Genomic DNA, 20,976 nt, shown 5'->3' with positions numbered 1-20,976 from the left:
GTTTCCTTAAGACCCCCACTAACTTTGATGGTTTTGGTTAAAGCTGGATTCTCTTCAATGGTCTGCTCACATTCTGTCTGAGATGGATTCATCCATCATGGTCAGGACTTGTGAGCCATCAAAGGCAATCCACGGTCCGTTTCTTGAGATACATGGTTGCATATTTCACCATGAAGGTGTGTTCCTGCAGTGCCGTTACCCATTTTCTTCTTCGTGCCAGCACCCAATGTTGGTATCCCTTTCAGAAGTTTGAGATCCATTCATATTTCAAATAGTTCCCCACATAAACCATCTGCATTTCTCTAATGCCCATCTTATGGCAAGTGTTTTTTTTATTGCAACAGTTTGCCCTTTTCAATGATTTGGATACAAATGTGATTGTGTACTATTTTCCATTGTCAAACGGAAAGCTGCCCCCAGACCAATGTTGCCTACATCAGTGGCTATTGCCGTTATTCTGCCATTCTTTTAGTTTAGCAAGGGTGCTTGGGCAAATGCGGTTTTGACTGCCTCACATTTTATCCCATGCCTCATTCCAACTGAACGCAATTTCTTTTACTCTCTGAAGTGGTGCACGAAACGAGGGCTTTTCAATTAATAAACATATCTAGCACCTTTTGGTTGATGTTTATACAGTGCTGGAGTACCAATAAAGGGGACTCCTACTGCTGTCCTGTAGGGCAAGACTGCACTGTTGCGAGAGTCTCTACCCACTTGAAAAAGCAATTTCGAAGGGAAGTGATGACATCTGTACACTTCACATCAAGCTCACAGGGGCTGTTTACTGGGGAAAAGCGTATGGTTTAAGGAGTCTACGGTAGCAGATTCTGGAGTCTTTAGCAGCCAACCAAGAAATCCCTGCCTCCAATTAGAAATTGATGAGAACCCCGTTTGAACACTTTCAATGTCTGGTGGTGGTGTATTGAGTGAATCCATTTATGAGGAATTCAGAGCTAGCATTTTATGACAAAGTGATAGTCATTCTTCAGCCCCAAATGCACAGCACACTCAGTGGGTCAATCTTGTTGCAATGGTGTTTCAAAGGAGACCACCGCCGTGGCTAGAACCTGAGCACATGACATCAGGTTCCTTGTATTATCTACGCTGTTTCAGCAAAAATGTTGTTCTTAAATTGCAGATTCCCAATCCCCACCCCTACAACGTACACTAAACTAAACAAATCTTGCCCCTTTCTATTCTTGGGTGAATTTTCAATTTCTATCACAAGTCACATTGTCATGATCAGGGTCACTTTGCTCATTTTCATCAACATGCTTTTTGTGAAAAGAAATGGATCTGGCGGAGAACTAAGCCGTGTATTGGACTTTATTGGTTTGAGGAGAGAGACATGAAATACGGGGTGAATTTTCATGTGAGATGGAAACTCCAATTTCATAGCGACAGGATTGATTATGGACTTTATAGTATAGGGGCCCATGTATCTTGGGCGGAAAGCTATTGGCCCCTTCAGGGGAATATATTTGGATGCTAACCACACCTTTTCTCCAATCTGGTAGGCGGGAGCTTCCTTCCGATGTCGATCAGCAAACAGTTTTTGTCTTTCCTAAGCCTTGGTCAGATGCTCTGTCGCCTCCTTAAGAACCCAGGTGATGGTTTTATGAAAGTTATTTAAGGCTGGCATTTCCAGGGCATCAGGTGGATCAAATACTGATGTCTTCGGATGTCTTCCGTGCAGTGTAGAATGGAGTTTGCCCTGCGCTTGTGTGAACTGAGTTGTATGCATACTCAGCTATCTAGAGTATATTTTCCCAAGAATCCTCAGACTGTTGCAACATACACCCAAGATATTGCTCTAAAGTTTGGTTGGTTCGTTCAGTTTGCCCATCAGTTTGAGGGTGATGGCTTGTGGATAACCAGAAATCGATTTTGGAAATCGTACAACACTTTCTCCAAAAGGCAGAAACAAATTGAGTTCCGCAATCGGATACTAATATTGATGGAAATCCATGCAATTGAACAATTTGCACTAGCAACACAGAAGCGAGAGTTGACGCAGTTGGGAGTCCCTTCCATTTTGGAGAATAAATCAACAACGACTAATATGGTGTTGTATCCATTGCAGGGTGGAAGATCTGTGATGAAGTCCATCAACAGGGTATGCCAAGGTGCTGGCGGTACTGTTCGGGGATGTGGTAAGCCAGCGGGGTTCTGTTTCTGAGACTTGTGTTGTGCACAGACACTGCATGTTTCAATAAATCGGGTGATGTCTGTTCGCCAGGTTGGCCACCAGTAGTTTTGTTTTACCATAGCCTGAGTTTTGGCTATTCCTGGGTGTCCTTCCACTAATGAATCGTGGTAATTTGTGATGATTTGCTTTTGCAGTTCTTGGTCTTGTACAAATAATCGTCCTTGGAAATACGGTAGATTGTCTTTGATGGTGTACTGGTCACCGTTTAACAGCCATTCCTGTTGTGTTGATTGATCCATCTGGGATTGCAAACTGGTTCTTTGGTCATCCACATACGTGGTGGCAGCTATTCTGGTTTGAATCCTTTGCCTCAGGAATTATGGCCATGGGGTCGGATGCTGTGAAAGCCTCTTTCTTCACTCATGCGTGATAGAGCGTCTGCTTTCCCATTGTGTACTCCAGGTCTAAGTGATAATAAAATTGTATTCTGTGAAAAAGAGAATGCAACGAGGTGTAGTTGTCCTGTTTCAGGCTCTCGCGACAATACTGCTCCCATGGCTATTTTTGAAGCATCTGTCTCAGCTATGTAAGGTAGGTCTGGTCGTGGGTGTTGAAGGACTGGTGCCGTAGTGAATGCTAGTTTCAACTTCTGGAAGACTTCTTCAGCTTCTGTCGACCAATGGAACTTTTGATTTTTCTTTAACAAGGTCGTCATTGGATGTACAATTTTTGAAAACCCAGGTATAAACCGACCGACGGTAAAAGTTGTCGAAACCGAGTATGCTTTGCAATCCTTTCGTGGATGTTGGTGAGGGCCATTGGAGGATTGCATCCACCTTGGCATGAGCATGAAACCGAGAAACTCGACCTCGGTTACATGGAAAAACATTTTTTTCCAACTTGGCATACAATTGGTGTTGTCGAAGCTTCTCCAAGACTGCCTGGACATGGTCTACATGTTCTTCCATGGAATTTGAGTAAATAAGAATGTTGTCAATTTAATGATTTTTTTGTGTAAAACGTGGCAACAAAGGAAGGATTTGTGGATGCGCACCACTAAAATAACAGAAACTAGCTTTGATTTTAAAGTGATAGAACCAGCTGCAGCCATGTGGTTAGACTGGTGATTTTCCACCATCACCTATATAGAAGTAAAACTTAAGACGATGCTAACCTCACAGACTGCTCTCAATCATACATATGCCACATCTATGTGGTATTGGTTTGATAGAGGTTGGGATTTTAGAAAATAAGGAAATAAGTAAGAGACATGTGAATTTGATCCCAAAGGTGTTGCGATTGAGGTAATCCAGAAAACCCTCAAATTCATTACTTGTGCCTTCCCATATGGCTAGAACATCATCAATGTATCTTTTCCAGGTGATATTATGTTGAAACAATGTAAACAAGAGCGCAAACGTCCAGTAGTTCACGGAGTCTGTCATTCATAAAGAATTGGAATGCTGCAGGGGCATTGCATAGCCTGAAGGGCATGACCTGGTATTCAAAGAGGCTTTACTTTGTGCGGAAGGCCATTTTCCACTCGTCTCCCTCTTTTACTCTTACAAGATGGTGTGCTCCTCTTAAAATCCAGTTTTGTATAGATTGGAGCATGTTTCACTTGGTCCAGGAGCTCTGGTATAAGTGGTAAAGGATATCGATTTTTTACTTTGATCTGATTGATGGCTCTATAGTCGATGTAAGTTCTTAAGTTCCCCTCCTTTTTAAGCACAAAGAATAAGAGCAAGGAGGCAGGTTGACTTGGACGGGCGAATGAAACCGTTCGCCAGGTACTGATCAAGGTAAGGTGCTGTTTTTCCTGTTCTGTCAGAGCTTAAATTCGGCTGCAAGGGATCTGGGTACAAGATCTATTTGACAATCGTAAGGTCTGTGCGGGGGCAGAACGTTGGCTTGTTGCTCTTTTTTGAAGACATCCTGGTAATCTTAGTATTCAAGCAGTAAGGAGCTGATGAGGCCCTACACGATTCCTTTCTTCGGTTTAAGAATGGCGTCATCTTTTTTGTAACATGTGTCGGCACAATCATGAGGAAATGTCGGAACTCATTTTCGCCAGTCGATCCTAGGATTGTGGGTCTCCAGCCAGGGCATTCTCATTATCATCTGGAACTGAGGAGCACAGATGAGATCGAAAGTAATGTCCTCTTGATGCCCGTCCTGACACAGAAGCTTGACTTTCTCGCTATATTGTTTCACCGGGCCGGATGATAGCTGAGAACCATCCACAGCACTGACGTTTTCCGATTTCTGCTTCTGTCGGAGAGGAAGGCCTATTCGGAGAGCCAAATCTTGGTTAATGTAGTTACCCACAGCTCCACAATCAATATATGCCCCCAAGGCATGTATTTCTGATGGTTGCTTGTGATTCACCAAAAGCACTGGAAGGACTAGATGTGAGGTCTGTACGGATTCCTTTTTCATGCTCGACAAGCTGACCCCTACACTTGCCGGGCATTGGCGTTTCCCCGAGTTATGCTGTTCTTCTTCATCAGTTTTGTCTGTTGCCCTAACCGTTTTCTTGGGTGGTTTTACCAGGCAGTCACGGAGGAAGTGACCCGCTTGTCCACAATATAAGCAAAGCTGTTGTCTTTTTTCCTTTTCTGCTTTGGTAAGGGGACTTCGTAATACACCAATTTGCATTGGCTCAGACTGTTCATGTGGTTTAGTCCGATTCTCACGAGGTCGTACGTAAACTGACCGTCCCTCTGATCTAGCTCAATCCATTTTCCCATTCTGCAACCTATGATCGAGTTGCACCGTCAGGTCTATGTAGTCCGCACACCTCTCAGGGGAATTCACCACTTGCGCCAACACATCCTTAAGTTCTCCACGTAACCCTCGGTAAAAGAGTGTAGTCCTCTTCTCTTCTGGCCAGTTGGTCTGGACTATGAGAGGACTAAAGGTTTCAATAAAGGTTAATAAATCTTGACTCCCTTGTCTGAGTGACAACAACTTGTTGTCCAGAGCTTGTCCTCGAGTATGACGGGCAAACAATTTCTCCATCTCATATTGGAAATTCCCAAAGTTCCGGAGTAAAGGGTCATCTTGATATACCAAAGGTATAGACCAGTCTGCCGCACTACCCCCTAAATACGAGAGTACAAGCATCACTTTGGCTTGGTCATTAGGAAAGGCTCCTGGTCTGCACAAGAAATGAAGGTGACATTAGTTCATAAATACAGCAAACTTGTTTGGGTCGCCGATGAAGCATTCGGGAGGGGCAGGAGGCACTGCTCCTGGAAGAACCACCTGAATCGGTGTTGAATGTTGTGGTGTGGAAGAATGAGAAAAAAGGGTCACTCCACGCAGTGGAACCTGTCCTGCTTGTGGCATTTGTCTTGCCAATTAATCAGTTTTTTCTCGAGTTACAATAAGATCCCTCCGTAATGCATTGGTTTCCTGTCTTGAAGCATGTACTTCAGCCTGTAATTCCCCTAAAGGGGTAACTGATCTGTTTCTGAAGTTTCCATAATGCCCAGGCAGAGAGTATTAGAGGCTTTGCATTCTATTACGCTCACCTGCTCTCTGCAGAGGCGTTGGGGCACGGTTCCAGCCCTGCCTGAACTTGAATCGCCCCCTTCAGGCCTCTCCCTCAGTAGAAATGCTGTGAGCAGTGGTACGTGGTGATACTGCTCCTGTGAATTATGGAAGATAAGCTCTCCGTCCTGCTACTTATGGCAGGGGTGCGTCGAATGGGATCTAGTTCCTTCACTAATCCCTGATAAGGATTAGTCCAGTCCAGCTGCGAATATGCTTCTCCTTATGATTGGTAAGTCTTTCTTGAGCTCTTGTGATGCTGTTCGTTCTGTTTAATGTCTTTATATGTTGGTCCTATTTATGCCCGCAATAATGTCTCTCTTCTGTTTTCTTCCCGTAGATGGAAATGCGGCCTCAATGCAGACGCGTGACGTGGCCGGATGGACGATGGATGCCACCGCAATGTTCGACAGCAGGTAAGTGATGGTTTAAGGAAAGCACAAAGTATGGCGAAGCGCAACCTTAAACGGACTGTTATTTCGATGTCTAACCTGGTGTTCTGTTTTTCCTTGCAGGCGCTGCTGTCGAAGATGGAGCGTGTCGTACTTCAGTGCCAAGATGAAGATTTCAGCGTTCTGGAAAGTGTGAAGATTAATACTTGGTTCGCCAAAGAGATGTACAGGTAAGAACAGCTTCCCCCAGTTGGTAGGTATGCTGGCAGGAAGCGGGATGTCCAGGAAGCAGGATCTTCAAAGGTAAGTCTGACCTCAGGCGACGGTGAGCGTTACGCTGCTTGCAAGTGCAGAATAACGTGAACCGTCTGTCTTGAGGATCAGGGCAGTTTATATAGCTGAGATCGTAGGCACGCCCATTAGAGCTGGCTTACCAGCCACACACTGGCTCTCCTAGAGAGTGAGCACGTGCGAAGACAATCCCTTAGAAGCCACACCCAAGAATACACTTGGGGCTGCTTAATGGAGGGAATGTTCAAGGTTAATGCATCCTGCTTAATAGATGTAATGTTCAAGGTTAATGCATCTGAAGTGCTATGTCCATAATAAAAGCTTGTTGGTGTTGAATGGATGTTCTTGTTTACTTTTATTCATGAGCCTGGTGCCAAAGGCGTCAGGACAGTGTCCACCCGGTCTCCTGTGCATGCAACCCCTGCATGCTGTTAAGAAGGATTTATGAACTCTGACCTGGAGAGGCAGAGGTTCAGAGGGCCAACCTAGTTTCTTGGAACAGGGTAACCTCTGGACAAGCCAGACCAATCAGGGTAGCTATGGCAGGAGGTCAAGACTAAGTCTCAAGAGGGGTGAGGATGACTGAAAGACCTCAATGAGCACACAAAGAAAGGACACTTACACATTACTCCAGACAGGTGTTATATTAAAAATACAGACACATTTATTACAAGGCCTTTGTAACATAGACCATAGCAAAGAATCACAGTAACACTAAAGTACATCATTATCAACACAATATATATACAAGACCAATGGGGTCTAAGGGGTTAAAAGCACGAAATATGTAGACCACCTAGATGGGGAGGAAAACAGGCAGTGCAAGTAATCTTTAGACCCAGTTCAACATCCAGAATACACCCAACTGGGAGGCAGTCCAAGCCCTACGAAGAGAGGAGCCTTATGCTCAATAGTACATGCACACGCTTGTGCCAATGGACAAAATAGGGTCTCTTCAAGGGTCTCTAGCAGCTCAGGAAGGTGGATAAGGCAATGAAGAACAAGTTCCCACTATTCAAGCAGGACCTCCACTTGAAGGCAGAGGCAGTTTGAGAGTGCGGGATGGAGTCACTATTTCGCAATAGCTGTGGAAAGGAAAGGGGCCCTCAGGGGTCACTTTGTGTGTAAAAGTGGGTGCCTGCGCTAGGGGCCCCCAGTTGGGGTAGGGACTACTCACCGGTCCCCGACGCAGGCAGACCTAAACTTCGCCAGTACAGTCCACTTAGCTGGCAGGTTCAAATGTGACAATCATGACGTCTCGACACTGTGCATTTTACAAGATACAGCTGGGATTCCCAAACGGGACAGTGACGATTTCTCAGCTCCGGGAGGAGGCATCCAGATACTCATTAAAACCCCAACAGCCTCGGCTGGGGGCTGTTTGGATTCAGTCCTGGCGCCTTAGGCGCCAGGCTCATCATAGAAAACAGTCCTGGCGCCATAGGCGCCAGGCTCATAGACTTTACTTACCTTATGCAGACCATGCTGCAAATGAGTCCAAGCCAACGTGAGGCCTGGATGGGACCATTTTATTACAGGGACTATTTTTCACTCGGGTGTGGTTCTGGGGAACTTCTTACCTGGGACTACTTTGCAGGCTATTTAAACCACGCCCGAACAGCAGCCCATGCTTCGCGTTATTCTGCATCCAGCAGCGTGACGCTCACCGTGTCTGCAAGTCAGCATCCAGTCTTCTGCCACGCCCGCCTCGAATCCAGAGCTCCTAGACAAAAGGAAAAGAAAGGAGAAGAGGTTAGATCACAGACATTATTTGATTCCTTACCCGATACCGGACCCAGCACATCTCCGAGCCTGGAAAGGACATTATTTCAGCACGCGTCGCTTCGCCAGCAGCAGCGCCGCGTTTTACTCACCAATCCACCGCATCTTTCGACTCGGCGCTGCCTCCATCATTTTCTTCTTCGAAATCCAGCACCTGGGGGGAAAACAAAAGGAATAACAAGGTGAGCCGTGAAAACTGACAAAGACAATCTCTTTGCCACCATAGGCTTACCTTCTTTACCACTGGAGGTATTATTCTTTAATTCGCCGCATCTTCCTATGCTGCACCTATAAAAGGGAGAGAAAACAGCAAGTTAAACTCATGCAACTTTTACCGGACAGTGTTTGGTAATACAGACTCTTACCTGAACGCCATCAGCTGCCTCCAGGCAATATTCTTTTGGACCCAGCTGCAACCTAACAAGGGAATGGAACAAGAGTGAACATCGGACATATTGAACTCTTGGAACTTTATAGACACTGGAGTTAATATTCCTCCGGAACTTCTCCAGTACCTTCAACCCAGTGAAGTAACTGGTATTTACGAGCCCCTGCATGCCATGCAGGATGGAGAGCTCATCATTTAAAAACATAAGGTGAGATTACCAAAAGGGGATATCGGAGGTGATTAGTGGGGAGAACGAGAACTGTTGGGGGGCCATCACTAAAGTCCACGGGTGGCTAAATCCCTTTCTCCACTTGCAGGAGAATACTTCTACATGTCCAGCAGACAAGATTAGGCGGGCCAGTCCAGACTGTCATCTCTTCTCTACGCATCACGTTGGTGGAGACCACAGCTGTCCGGGTCCGATCGACGCCCCTGTGGGAACCAGGTGAGCGTAACAGTTTCGAGGGCCTCCTCGAAACAGCGGCGGAATCAGAGCAAACGTCCCATGTAACCTGGTCAGCCCACTGGTTGGCCCAGGGACATTTCTGAAAAGGCTTACTTGCAGGGTTTGTTGAAGGTGGCGAGAATAGTTGATCCCACTATTGCAATGGGTCGAAGCATCTTCGCAGACCTTCTAGGACGATCAGATGCAGAGGGGTCCCATGGGACGACAGTGGGCTCAGGGTGCCAAACCTTCCAGCGGGTCACCAGCGGTTCCTTGACTCGGCTTCTTGTTGCAGGATACTTGGCTCCTTATCCTTTGTTTGTGTGAACTCAGAAGATCGACATGGTAGTGGTGTTTTCAGCCTCCTCTTATACAAAGTTCCCTTTGCACCAAAACGGAGAGGGCCCAATGGGAGATCTGCACAAACACTCACTCCATACGTGGACCAATCACGTTTCAGGACACTCCAGACTCTCTGGCACCCAGGATGTTTATTGGGAACAGACATCCCAGCCCACATCCTGGAGGCACACACACAAGACATGCAGAAGCCCGAGAAAGCATTGGGTTTCGCGGGAAAGTGCATGACCAAATAAGGACTGACCCGGGTCGACTCAACCTGGGGAAGGTGAAGGGGCAAGATGGCCAAAGGACAGGACAAAGAACCTTGTGGCATGGCCATTTTGGAACCAGGCCACCTATTTGTGCCAAACGCAGTAAGCGCAGTTAACATGGCAATAAAGGGTTAAAAATATAAGAAAACGATAGCTGCCACCAGTCCTGTCCATGACACATCTGCACAGTTCGTAAAAAGTCCAGCGAGAGTTTGTAGGGCCTTTGGAATGACTAGCGACCCAAGTGTACTGTAAGGTAAGTTACATTCCACACCTGTTACATGTTGCACAAAAGTTGCAACATGAGGAAAGGACTAAGGGAAACAAAGTCTCCCAGTACTGACTGTCTTAAGGGCATGTCAGTTTCCCTATAAAAAGTGAGCGAAAGCCCGGAGTGCAGCTGAGACTGTGCTTCTCTGGCAAAGTTTAGTCAATTGTGTAAAACAGCAGCAAAATGTTTGGGGGTTGACACATGGAGGGAAAATTACATTTAAATATGGAATCTTTCCTAACACTTGCCTGTGCCCCTGACTTCATGACCATGACAGTAACTCTCCTCTGATCTCTATCAACATTTATAACCATCTCTCTGCCATTAAATATTGGATGGCTTTGCACTCTTCTCCCCTGCCAAATACTCCTCTCAACTCTACCCTGCCCATGCAGTTCCCACCTGACACACTCCCCTATTCCTCTTCAGCTAGAAACCTCAGTGTCATCTATGACCCTTCTCACAATTACACTTTAATCTCCAAAACTGCAATGGCAGTTCGCTCGACCTCCTAAATATTAGGAAAATCAGGCACCTCGATCCTTTCAACACTGTCAAACATCTCTTACCCACTCTTGTTTTTTTTTTTTTAAAACTGGACTACTGTGCAGGCATCCTCTTTGGCTCCCCAACTACGCTTTCTGTCCTCTCAACAAAATCATGAATTTCGCAAGTAAGACTCTTTGAACTCCTCACTTCTCACCACCAGGATGGATGGCTGATGATGCAAACTAGGGCGAGATTTAGATTTCTTCTCCTGGTTCACAAATCTATCCATGGTAACGTACCACTGTACCCATCTTCCTCCATCCAACACTAAAAGCCCTTCCATACTGTCTGCTCTATCTCCTTGACGACACGTGTGGCGCCTCGCCCTCCCTGTGCTTCCTCTCTGCTCTTCTCGCTCATCTTGCTCCATTTGCATGGAATTCTTCCCGCGACATCCGAAAAACCGTTCACAGCGATTTGTTCACAACCAAACTGAAAGCCTACCTCCTCGCCTCCGAGTTACCCTCTGAACCTAACTCTCAGCTGCCTTCAAGCCAACATTTTCCCCTTGCCATTAACCTGCCTCTGTCCCTCCCTTTCTCTGCCTCCACTCTGGCTCTTCCTCCATCATGGCCACATCCTTAACAGCTGGCCGTACCGCCTACCTGCACTTAAAAATGTGCAATGTTGATTGTCCTTCATCTGTGCATGGTCACCCATGTGTTGTCAGTGGTGACTGTTCCATTTACTGCCCTCCACAACCTGGTAAGAATGTCACTTGAACTCACCCCATTGTAAGATGCTCACCACTTCCCGTCAAATCAGATATCTATGGTCTATTCTTTTGTGCCTGGCAAATGTCTATCTAAAAGACAAATCTGTTTTCTAATGATATAGTCTGAAATGTTGACTAGCTTGTAAGTCTGACAGTGATAGTATCTATCACATCTTATCTGATAGAATATGACGATATCTTTATAGGGACCTCACTTGATTTTTAACACTCTTGTAGCAACATGAGTTGGATCTATTCTCACTTTGATTAGCAAAAGTATATTTTGAGGTTAAATCTGTATGACTAACTTTAATTCAGGTGCACATACTATTACATGCATGTGAATATTGATTTTGACTTTATGCAATGTTTAATTTACGCACTGTAATGCTTTTAAGCTAGCTCAGCGGGTTGAGCGCCCACTGCTGAGATCTGTATGTGATCTGAAGGTTGCAGGTTCGAATCCCGGCATGGCTAACTCAACCTTTATCCTTCCAAGCTCCATCAATTAGTACCAACTTTGGTTGGGGGATAATTGTATGTACATGTTCAATGTACAGTGCGATGGCCAAAGCACTATATATAAATTGGTCTCGGGAGGATAGCTCAGGGGCAACGCGCTCGCCTTGGAAGCAAGACGAAATGGAGCATCACAGGTTCGATCGCCAGTCCACGCTTAGAACCCCCTGGGTATTAAGCACGTTATAATTATAAATAGCAGATTATTATTTGTATTAATGTATGTGCAACTTGTTTTTGGAAACTTGATATTTCTGAACAAATAAAATAAAAGATATACTTACTTCAACAACAATACATCCCTTCCTCATGCTTGGGAGTAGTCAAAAGAGGCCACATGAACCTGTTCTTTGAAATCTCAGAGTGGATGTTTTGGTTTTCCAGGCAATTGATTCTCAAAATGACACGTTAAAACCGTACTAAGGTTCCTGAAACTCTGCCAAAGGTTGAAATGTATAGAGGCGTTTTGCTCAACATCCTAAAGCATAGGATTCTAATTCACAAAGTTATTTGCAATATTGAGCCCTAGCACAGTCACAGAGCCATACAGATTATGCAGCTGTTAGGGAGAATTCTCATTCAAGGGCTAATTTCCCTTACCTAGCGAGTCCCCCAGCAGCTTTGCTGGATTTTCTGGAGTTATTTTTTTTCACTTGGTAAGAGTGTGAGCTTTTCCCCCACTTTTACCTATGTTTTGCCATGTGTGTTTCATCTGCTTTTTACGATTGTGGACTCTGGAGTACACCACTTCAGTAGCCCCCTTCTTTTGTGTGTTACAGAGCACCTTCAGTGCAGTGACACAGGGTTGTCTTTTAGACTTCCCACCGACTCCATTTCTGGGGCTGACTACTGTTCCCCAGAAAAGGGTAAAGTAAGTTGCCATTAACTTTACTTAGTCATTTAACCACAGATCCAGTACACCCCATCTTACATGGAGTACTGGAAGGGGTTAATCCTTAGCCCTTTTTTCTGTACCTCCTAGAGCATTGTTTCGCTCTTTTAACATTTAGACTTGGCTGGTGGCAGTGTCATCTACCCTAACATTTCTACCGCGATTATACTATATAAACATGGTATTGTTTTAGGCTATATTAGCCTCGACCTTAAACCCGCTTGACCAAATACTTTTTCTTTCGGCTCCGGTCGTGTTTATTCGCCATTTCTTTTTGTTAAAGTCCTTCTTGTGTTTTACTTTGCGTGGCAAACCAGGTTTGCCTTCTTTGTTCACTGTCTTTTGGTGGGCTTCTGCCAAGTAGCCCTCCTCTAGGCACCCGGGTGTCTAGGTGGGCTGAATGTGAGGGAGGGGTGTAGTCACCCCCTGCACAGGGTATCCAAGGAAACGCAAGTCACACTTTGCCATGATTGGCTGTGGTGGTTGTCCGGGCTGGACAACCCCCCTGCTGCATGACTGACAGCCAGGCTGTGTGAATGGTGGATTTTCGCATAAAAGGCAGGTCTCTAGGGCTAGAAGTCAGAGTCGCCACTGGAACTACAAGGAACCGAAGAGAAGCAGAGAAGAAGTCGACTGCCGCAACTACCCCGTCCCAGTGAAGCCCTGCTGCAGTCCTGAGCTATCTACCCTTCGATAACCAGAGAAGATACAGTCCGGAGTCTTCTTCCCTTGAGCTTGGTGGGGATAACCAGCTCACCTTCTACAGCCAGAGGATTCTCTTCTTGGTCGAAATCGCTGCACACAGCTGTACTGGTCCGGATAGCATTCTGAAGAGCCTCTCCTGTTTTTAAGGAGCGCACCTTTCATTCACCGACGCTGCTGCCGGCTTCATCCCTGTGTGGTGCAGACCCCTACAGACGTCCTCCTTTGCCCCGAAGCTCCAGGAACCGAGGGTCTGCAGGAAACTACCTGGTACAACTGCCGTGGCCCCAGCCTCTTCATTGAATAAGGAACTGTGTTCTGCTTGAGGAATTAGGGTGAACCCCTTTTCTGCATCTCCAAGGCTTTTCCTTGTCTTCCCTCCTTATAACTTTTGCTTCCTATGTTGACAATATCTAAATACTCCTGGCTACGTTGAATCGTGAAGTTTCCGAATAGGTGATCCTCGACAACAGGAACCCGGTTCCACTTTACACCACCTCCGGCCTATTGACTCTTGAATTTCTGTTCATGAGTGTTCTCTGATTCGGTCTGCCTTGACAAAAGTATTGCCTATGATTTTTGCCCCCAACTCTCTCTGGGTATCTCAGGTGCTAAGTGTGTTTTACCCCAGTAACATTTCTTGTTGCGGATTCGTGTTTATTTAGTAAGACCGAACTGTCATTACTGTCAAAAAGTGATCGCAAGTGTATTCTCGTTACAGTCTTTTGTTTCGCAACACTGGCCCGTTAAAACACAGGGTACTTACCTTGAGCTATACTGTACAAAGTGAATTGGTTGTAGCGTATTTTACGTGTGGTTTTTGAATTAATAGAAGTGTCGTGTTTATAACAAATGGTTTAAAAATAATTGTACTTATATTTTTTTACCTGCAACCTTGAGTCAGTGTTTGCTTGAGTCACAGTAATTGTGGTCCCTTTGTGTAATCTCTGCTACTGCTCATATACTCTTGAGATAAGCCTGGCTGCTCCGCTACTGCTACCACTTTAACATAGTAGTACAGGCTTGTACCAAAGGTAAAACTTGTATTGCCACCTGTAGTCTTAATTGTGTGTAGTGGTCCCTGAGGGCACTGCACAGGATTCTGCCTAACAGCAGCCTAAAACAATTTGTGGGTGTTTTTCTTGGCCTGATAGTTTGTCTTACCAGGGTTTAATTTCTCTTCCAGCAGCTGGTAAGGAGAGGCGTAATATTCAACCGTCATAGGGGACCCTAGAAATGAAAGAAAAATAATTATGAAACGAGTCATCTTTTATTAATTAGCAAAGTACAATCTCCTCATAAGTCACAAAGCTCTAAGTAATGTTCCATACAGGTAACCCCTGTTACATTGAGTTTGTCTATTGTTATCCCAAACTTTACAACCTTCAGAAAATAGGAGCAACATCACTATAACCTTATGCCCCAGGATGACTATTTTTTCAATGTATCTGAAGTCATGGTTTTTGGTAAAAGAGGATCTCAACACAACATAGAAGTATGGACTGCTGGATTTGTGCATCAACAATTGAGTAGGCGGTGGAGTGCACTAGTAGGGTGCTTGTGCACCCGTTTTGTGACATTGTGAGATATATATGCATATATACACACACAACTCTGACTTCCCCCAGTGCATACATGTCACATTAATTCCAAGAGTATTTTATTTGTTTCATCAGGCATTCATTTTAGGTGGTATTTTCTGTTCCTAAATATGTTACCATTTGTTTTAGTCATGGTGCTAGTTAATAATCCAATTTCTAATATTTTAAGTTGTATGTGCACCTAAATCTATACGGCACTGGTTACATTGTCTTACCTTCCCTCAGGATGGATTGCGATCCTTCTGCTTATGGAGTGGCATCCGCATGGCAACTGCCATTTTAATTGTTTAAATATCCTGCGTTACGTCATTGCACAGCGAGTGAGGCATAATGACATCATACATGCAGTGAAAGGCTCTACTCTTTACAAATCACTTTCTTCTGTGATTTAAGATTCATATTAATTTTTCGGAAATACCACCTAAAATGAATGCCCTATGAAAATATAACACACCATGTGAATAAGAATCCCTGCAAGCACACACCTTTAAACAAAAATGTGAAACATTATCTTCATTCCATAGACGGGAGTACTGGAATCTCAAAAAAAAAAAAAACTAGTATGTATAGTGTGGTTCATATTTATAGGTTAAAGAATTTCCCCATTAATGTCATCAGATCATGGAGGCCAAAACAAGATTCTGGATGACTGTGCAACATTAGGCTAGTTACTTCTTCCAAGGGTTTAAATGGAATCAGGAAGCTCCATGAGGATATGGCCTCATCATCCACAAGTTACATATTTCGCTGCTCCCTTTCCCCGGATCAGCTATGCATGTATTCTAAAGCAGGTAAACATGGTCTTACAACAATGCTGAAAAATGTTGAGCAAGTTTAATCATTTGACTCCTTTGGGGTCTTCTGCAGGAATACAAAATGGAACACCTGTTCTTCCGTCAACAAAGTTGAAGGCAAATGGTGGCCAGGGTAAACGCTGGTGCAAGTACAGGGACTTACCAGTGTGGTTATGAAGGGAAGATTGTTAGAAACTCAAACATGCATCAATATAGCTTAAAAAAGCGGAACCACCCTGACCCAAGGCTGGAACCGCCATTCCCCTCCCCAACAGGCATCCCGTGCTGCAGCCTCTGTATCCTCAGTTATCTGTACCCTAAACTAGATCTTTAAATAGCTATTAAATAACTGGTTAATGGAATACACAAGTCCTACTGAAGACGACAAAACTATCAGGACTGGGCTGTACAAGGGGTAGTTCTGTAGCTCAGTCTCAGAACTGCCTAGCTACATCGCTGCACAAATTCAACACTCCACCATCAGAGTCATAAGGAGAGTAATATTTAAAGCTAATAGTAAGAAGATAGTTACATTTTTTCATTCATGCGCCAAAGAAAAGACTGCACTCAGTCGAAATGTATGGTTGTTAAGGCTGTATATTAATATGAGCAGGTGCCCTTTATGATGACACTTGTTTCAACGGACTCAGCTGTCTTTTTCAAATCAGGGCAAATGGTATTAGGTTTTAACTCGGAACGTAACTTTTCAGCAACTCAAAAAAAGTCATGGGCTCAATCCCTTCAAGCACGAGCTCCGTGCAAATCTGTCCGCGTGAATGAAAAAATGTAACTATATTCTTACTATCAGTTTACAAAACGGAGTGGAGGAACCATATTTTCTCCGTTGTTACTCAATTCATGCAACTAATAGAAGTGCGCTGAGGAGTACCTTGACATGTGTCCATTTTCAAAAGGCTCCTCAACCAAAATTGTTTTCTAATATTTAAAGCTAGATGAGTTTTTGCTGTATTGAAGAAAGTTATATATCGCCTCATTGTTTCTAGAGACAACAGTTCATTACAACATGAGAAATCGCATGAGGGTAAAACAAATTTCTTGTTAAGAGGTAAAATGTGTGAGAATACAGATTTCACACATGGAGCAAACGGCTGTTTTTACAATATTTAAAGGAATCGAGTTGCAGGATTCTATGCCAATACAATGTCAAAGGTGGCACAAGAATTACTGCATATCTCAGAGGTGGTTCAAGGGTTTTTATTACAAAATAAATGTGCCTTATGGTCGTCCTACCTTCTCATCTTCATGTACTGTGAAGGCATCATGAAGGAAGACAGACCGCAGATTCAGAATTCAAAATAAAACACTTAATTAACTTAAATGTCAGGATGGAAAAAAGCTCAACTTGCCCTATGCAAAGGTGGATTTCCCTACCTAAATGAAACTAAGGAAAGTCTGAGTTAAACAGTTCAACTTAAGAATCTGTCTGTGTCCAAAACCAACACTTGCCCTAACAACTAAATCTGTACAATGTGTAAGGATGTCCGCACCAAAAGATAATAGTGTTCAACACAAAGTTCTGAGCTTGTTCCAGCTCCAGCTTCCCTCTTCAGCTGCCTCCCCCAAGTGTAAAACAGTTCCACAAAAAGACACAAAATTGCCTTCCTTGAGTTCAAGGAGATGCAGTTTTGAACATTCCTCTGGGTTCCCTTCCCCAAGTACCAAGCAACGCAATTCAAACACAAGAGAACCTTGAAACACTGCCCTCAGGTCAACACATGTCTCAAATCTCAATGGTTCCCTTCCCCAAGATTTAGTTTAGTTTCTTCCAAAAAGTATATGCTTGTTTTAATTTTCAGACTTCAGTTAATTCTGCTTTCAGATGTATATTCCTGGTATTTGCAGCTTTCACACAATTTGCCATCCAATACTCCTCTCTTTCCTTCAATTTCACAGTTCCTTTTGAAATCATGCTTCAGTGTCTTTTTGGTTTGTTTATCCTTTAATGTTACATTCACTTCAGAACTCAGCATACAGTGGCCTCATTTTAATTTGAGGTTTCGTTCCCTTTTGGATTCAACATGTAATAATTCTGTTTGCTTACAAAGTTTTTATTCAGTTCAGTATTCAATAGCTATGGGTTTTGCTCATGACTAATTTTCAATTTAGTCCATTGTTAAATAGTTGTTCGATTCACATTAACTACGTTGCCCAGCGCTCAGAGACCTTCTAAACCCAGTTTCTTTCCACACTCGACCACTCCGATGCAAAGTATTCCTGGAAGCTTAGCAATCGACAATGGTCAACACCGGAGACTTTCGAAAATGTGCTCTTCTGAGGCAAGCAACCACTCTGATACAAAGTATTTTTTAACAATAGAGTTCAAACACTCCTGCCCCGGGTTTCTCATTAGTTTGAAACTCACTGGTTGCTTTAACAGTTCTTCCAGCAGCGTGGATCACAGAGCCTTCTGCTTTGATGTCAGGGTTCCAGCTCCTGCCCCTCAGGCACTCCTCTGGTGGCCTCAACACCGGGGAACGACCACCTCAAACATAAGGGAAAGGGACAGCCTTCCCACACGGTTCCCTTGTCAATGTTCAGTCCGTTCCATGGAGCCCCAGCTCCCACGCCACGCTTCCACAGACCGCCTCTCTCTGCAGTCCCCAGCATCTCCGCATCCTGCTCAGATAAGGTTCCCTGCTGCTTGCATTAACCTCCCTGCTGCCTCTCTGGCCACTCTCTTCCCTGCTGGGATGGTCCCTTTATATACACCTACAGCCTCTTGGCAGGCTGCAGGTGTGAATGGCCAATTAGCCCTGCCTGACCACAATCAAAAGGACATGCCCGCCCCTCACAGCTCTTAGCAGGCATCTTCCTTGTCCCAGTACCAGAATGGTGAAATAGACTAGTCTTCATTGCTCTGAGTTGCTTCTTCGTCCCAGTACTAGAGTGGTGAGTGTGTGGTGTTCATTACTCATTCTCCTCTTCCTCCTCTCAGTGCTGCCAAGTGTTATATGTGAGAAAAAAAAGGGGGAGCTGACTTACAATAACCCATAAAGGTCGGGGAAAGATTAGGCTCATCGTCAATGGGAAAAGAGGGATGCAACCTCTTGCGTGTGGGCCCCTTATTCTTTAACACCCTCCTTCTGCGCCTTTAAGGCTTGTACTTTTTCTTGATATTACTCTGACCAAAGGGAATGTGGTAACAATATCCCATAAAGGGTTCTGGGACTAAGGGTTCATCATGAAATGGAAAGGGGAACTACTACGTCTCACCCGAGGACACTTCGCTCCAATTCCCCAAGGATCCTCCACTTAGGTGATCCTGTCTTGCTTCTCCACCCCCAGGGTCAGGATCCACGAGTGATGGCCTTTTGCTAGCCACCTGAGAAGATAATCCAGGGGGTTTAGGAGTGAGGATACCCTCAGGTTTCTCACAGACCTCCTCCCTAGCCAAGTCATCCTTGACCCCAAGTTAGTATATAGCGATTTTTTCACCCTCAGTATGCTGTTCGCTAAATTAACTAAGATGTTTACATAAATGCCCTTGGCCTCATCTCACTAAACTCCCTCAGAGACTTCCTAACTTACCCTACTGTAGCCAGTTTTTGTTTTATTTTGTTATTTGTATAGAGCCAAAACTAGCCCGTGGGCATCACGGTGTAGACAACAACAACAACAGTAAACAAAAACACCAACACAAGACATAAGAAACAAAATACTGATTAAAAAGAAAAAAATACAAAATATGAAACACGTAGGCCAAACATAAGCAACAGACTAGACAGATGACAACAGTAATAATCTAAATTCAACATGCAATTAGAGCAAAGTCATCATTCAATAACAACAATACTAAGCTATAATTTCAAAAAGCATTACCTTCCAGAAAGAGTTATTAACTCATAAATAAGAAGGCCAAATATGGCTATGAATCCTCTGCATAATCAGACCATTTTCAAATTGGAAGTCACTTTAGCCAAGCTTTTGCACACATTAAAAAAATGCTGAAAATTACTCTGTCCACATTCTACCACTATACAGTCTCTGTTACTGAGGGTACACCATTCCTCAATTTGAACCCTCCTAAGAGCTCTTAAACCATGCACTCTGATACATCCACGCCCTACTCCTTGGTGAAGTCATGCTATAACTTTGTCCATGTCAGAAACAGGCATTTGAGACCTTCCTATGCGGATTCCTCTCGAAGTGGAAGTTTTACATGTCCAATGAAAAATACCTGCCGATCCATCAGGACTTTGCTGAGGCAATGCAGTTCCACAATGGACTTCTACTGGTGCTGGAAATGAGGTTAAAATGGAGGATAAACATGGCAGATCAGCCAGACTGATTGATTTTATCACTGGTCATCCCAGAACTGCTATCGCCCTCCCCAGCAGTTTGACAGTACTTGTCAGCTGTATTCTGTTGCACCTTGAGCAAACCCTTGTCCATGGATTCAAACCAATTCTACTATATTGTCACACTGGTTGTGCTTGGTGGTTGTGCTTGGTAATAATACTGTATGCGTGAACTGCCAACTTGCAGAGTTGCTTAGCTCAAAATCTCTCACAACATGTATTAGTGTAGTATCCAGAGGGGTCTGAACCCTGAGTGTTTTCTCACATGTAGTCCCCGGGGATCGTTTATCCAGGTGTCCAGGGAAGGGCCATCGCTCTTGGATCCCCAACCCTGGGGGCAGGCAAGTGAGGTAGGATCACCTGGATGAGGGACCTTTGGTGAGTACACGTGGGGGGACCTCTGGTGAGACGCGGTATTCCACCTATTTAGAAAAAGGGGCAAAGCTTGTCCTGCAGCTTTTATGGGATATTTAAAAACCCATACCTTTGAACCTGATCCTAAAATTAAGAAGAGAAGAATAAGAAACTCTCCCAGTAATGTCAAGGAAACATTCGGTCCCAATATCAATCCAAACCTAGGCTACCCTCCCTCAACCTCTCCAAACCATTACACAAACCCATCACATCATTCTATAATACCTCTATTAAGCTCCATCATAACTCAGAATGAGCCCCTGCTCTATAGAAAGACGCTCCTGCCACATCCACCATTGATATTGAAGGCAATAGAGCAAGAAACCTGGGCAGGAATGTGCAAGGTGCTTCAACACTGGGCGGAGAAAAACCAACATCTAGACTGGGCAGACTGTTCCCAAGAGGACCTTATCTCCAATCCAGGAAAAGTAAAGAGGCGCTTAATGGAGAGGGACTGGATCCTAACCCTGGATGAAGAACAAACCTCAAAACTTACAAAGGAAGGACCTGATAAACCGGCAAAAGTCAACGGAACCAGATCCTACTTACTAAAAAGCCCAACCAGGAAGCTCCGCGAAAACTTC

The 20,976-nt window shown here is 44.4% G+C and overlaps 1 protein-coding gene across 1 annotated transcript in view; it reads right to left on the bottom strand.

Annotated features, from left to right (window-relative positions):
* The window catches only part of LOC138481718 (mediator of RNA polymerase II transcription subunit 1-like), a 1,164,040-nt gene that overhangs the window by 559,976 nt on the left and 583,088 nt on the right, over positions 1-20,976 (bottom strand). The window contains exon 10 of the mRNA XM_069613834.1: positions 14,429-14,494. Within this exon, the coding sequence (XP_069469935.1) occupies positions 14,429-14,494 (66 nt within the window). The remainder of the gene's footprint in view (positions 1-14,428; positions 14,495-20,976) is intronic.

This window comes from Ambystoma mexicanum, chromosome 5p, assembly GCF_040938575.1.
Source record: "Ambystoma mexicanum isolate Mex_15411 chromosome 5p, UKY_AmexF1_1, whole genome shotgun sequence".
Lineage (NCBI taxonomy): Eukaryota > Metazoa > Chordata > Amphibia > Caudata > Ambystomatidae > Ambystoma > Ambystoma mexicanum.
Note: the sequence above shows the minus strand (reverse complement) of the source record. Positions and strands in the feature narration are given on the sequence as shown.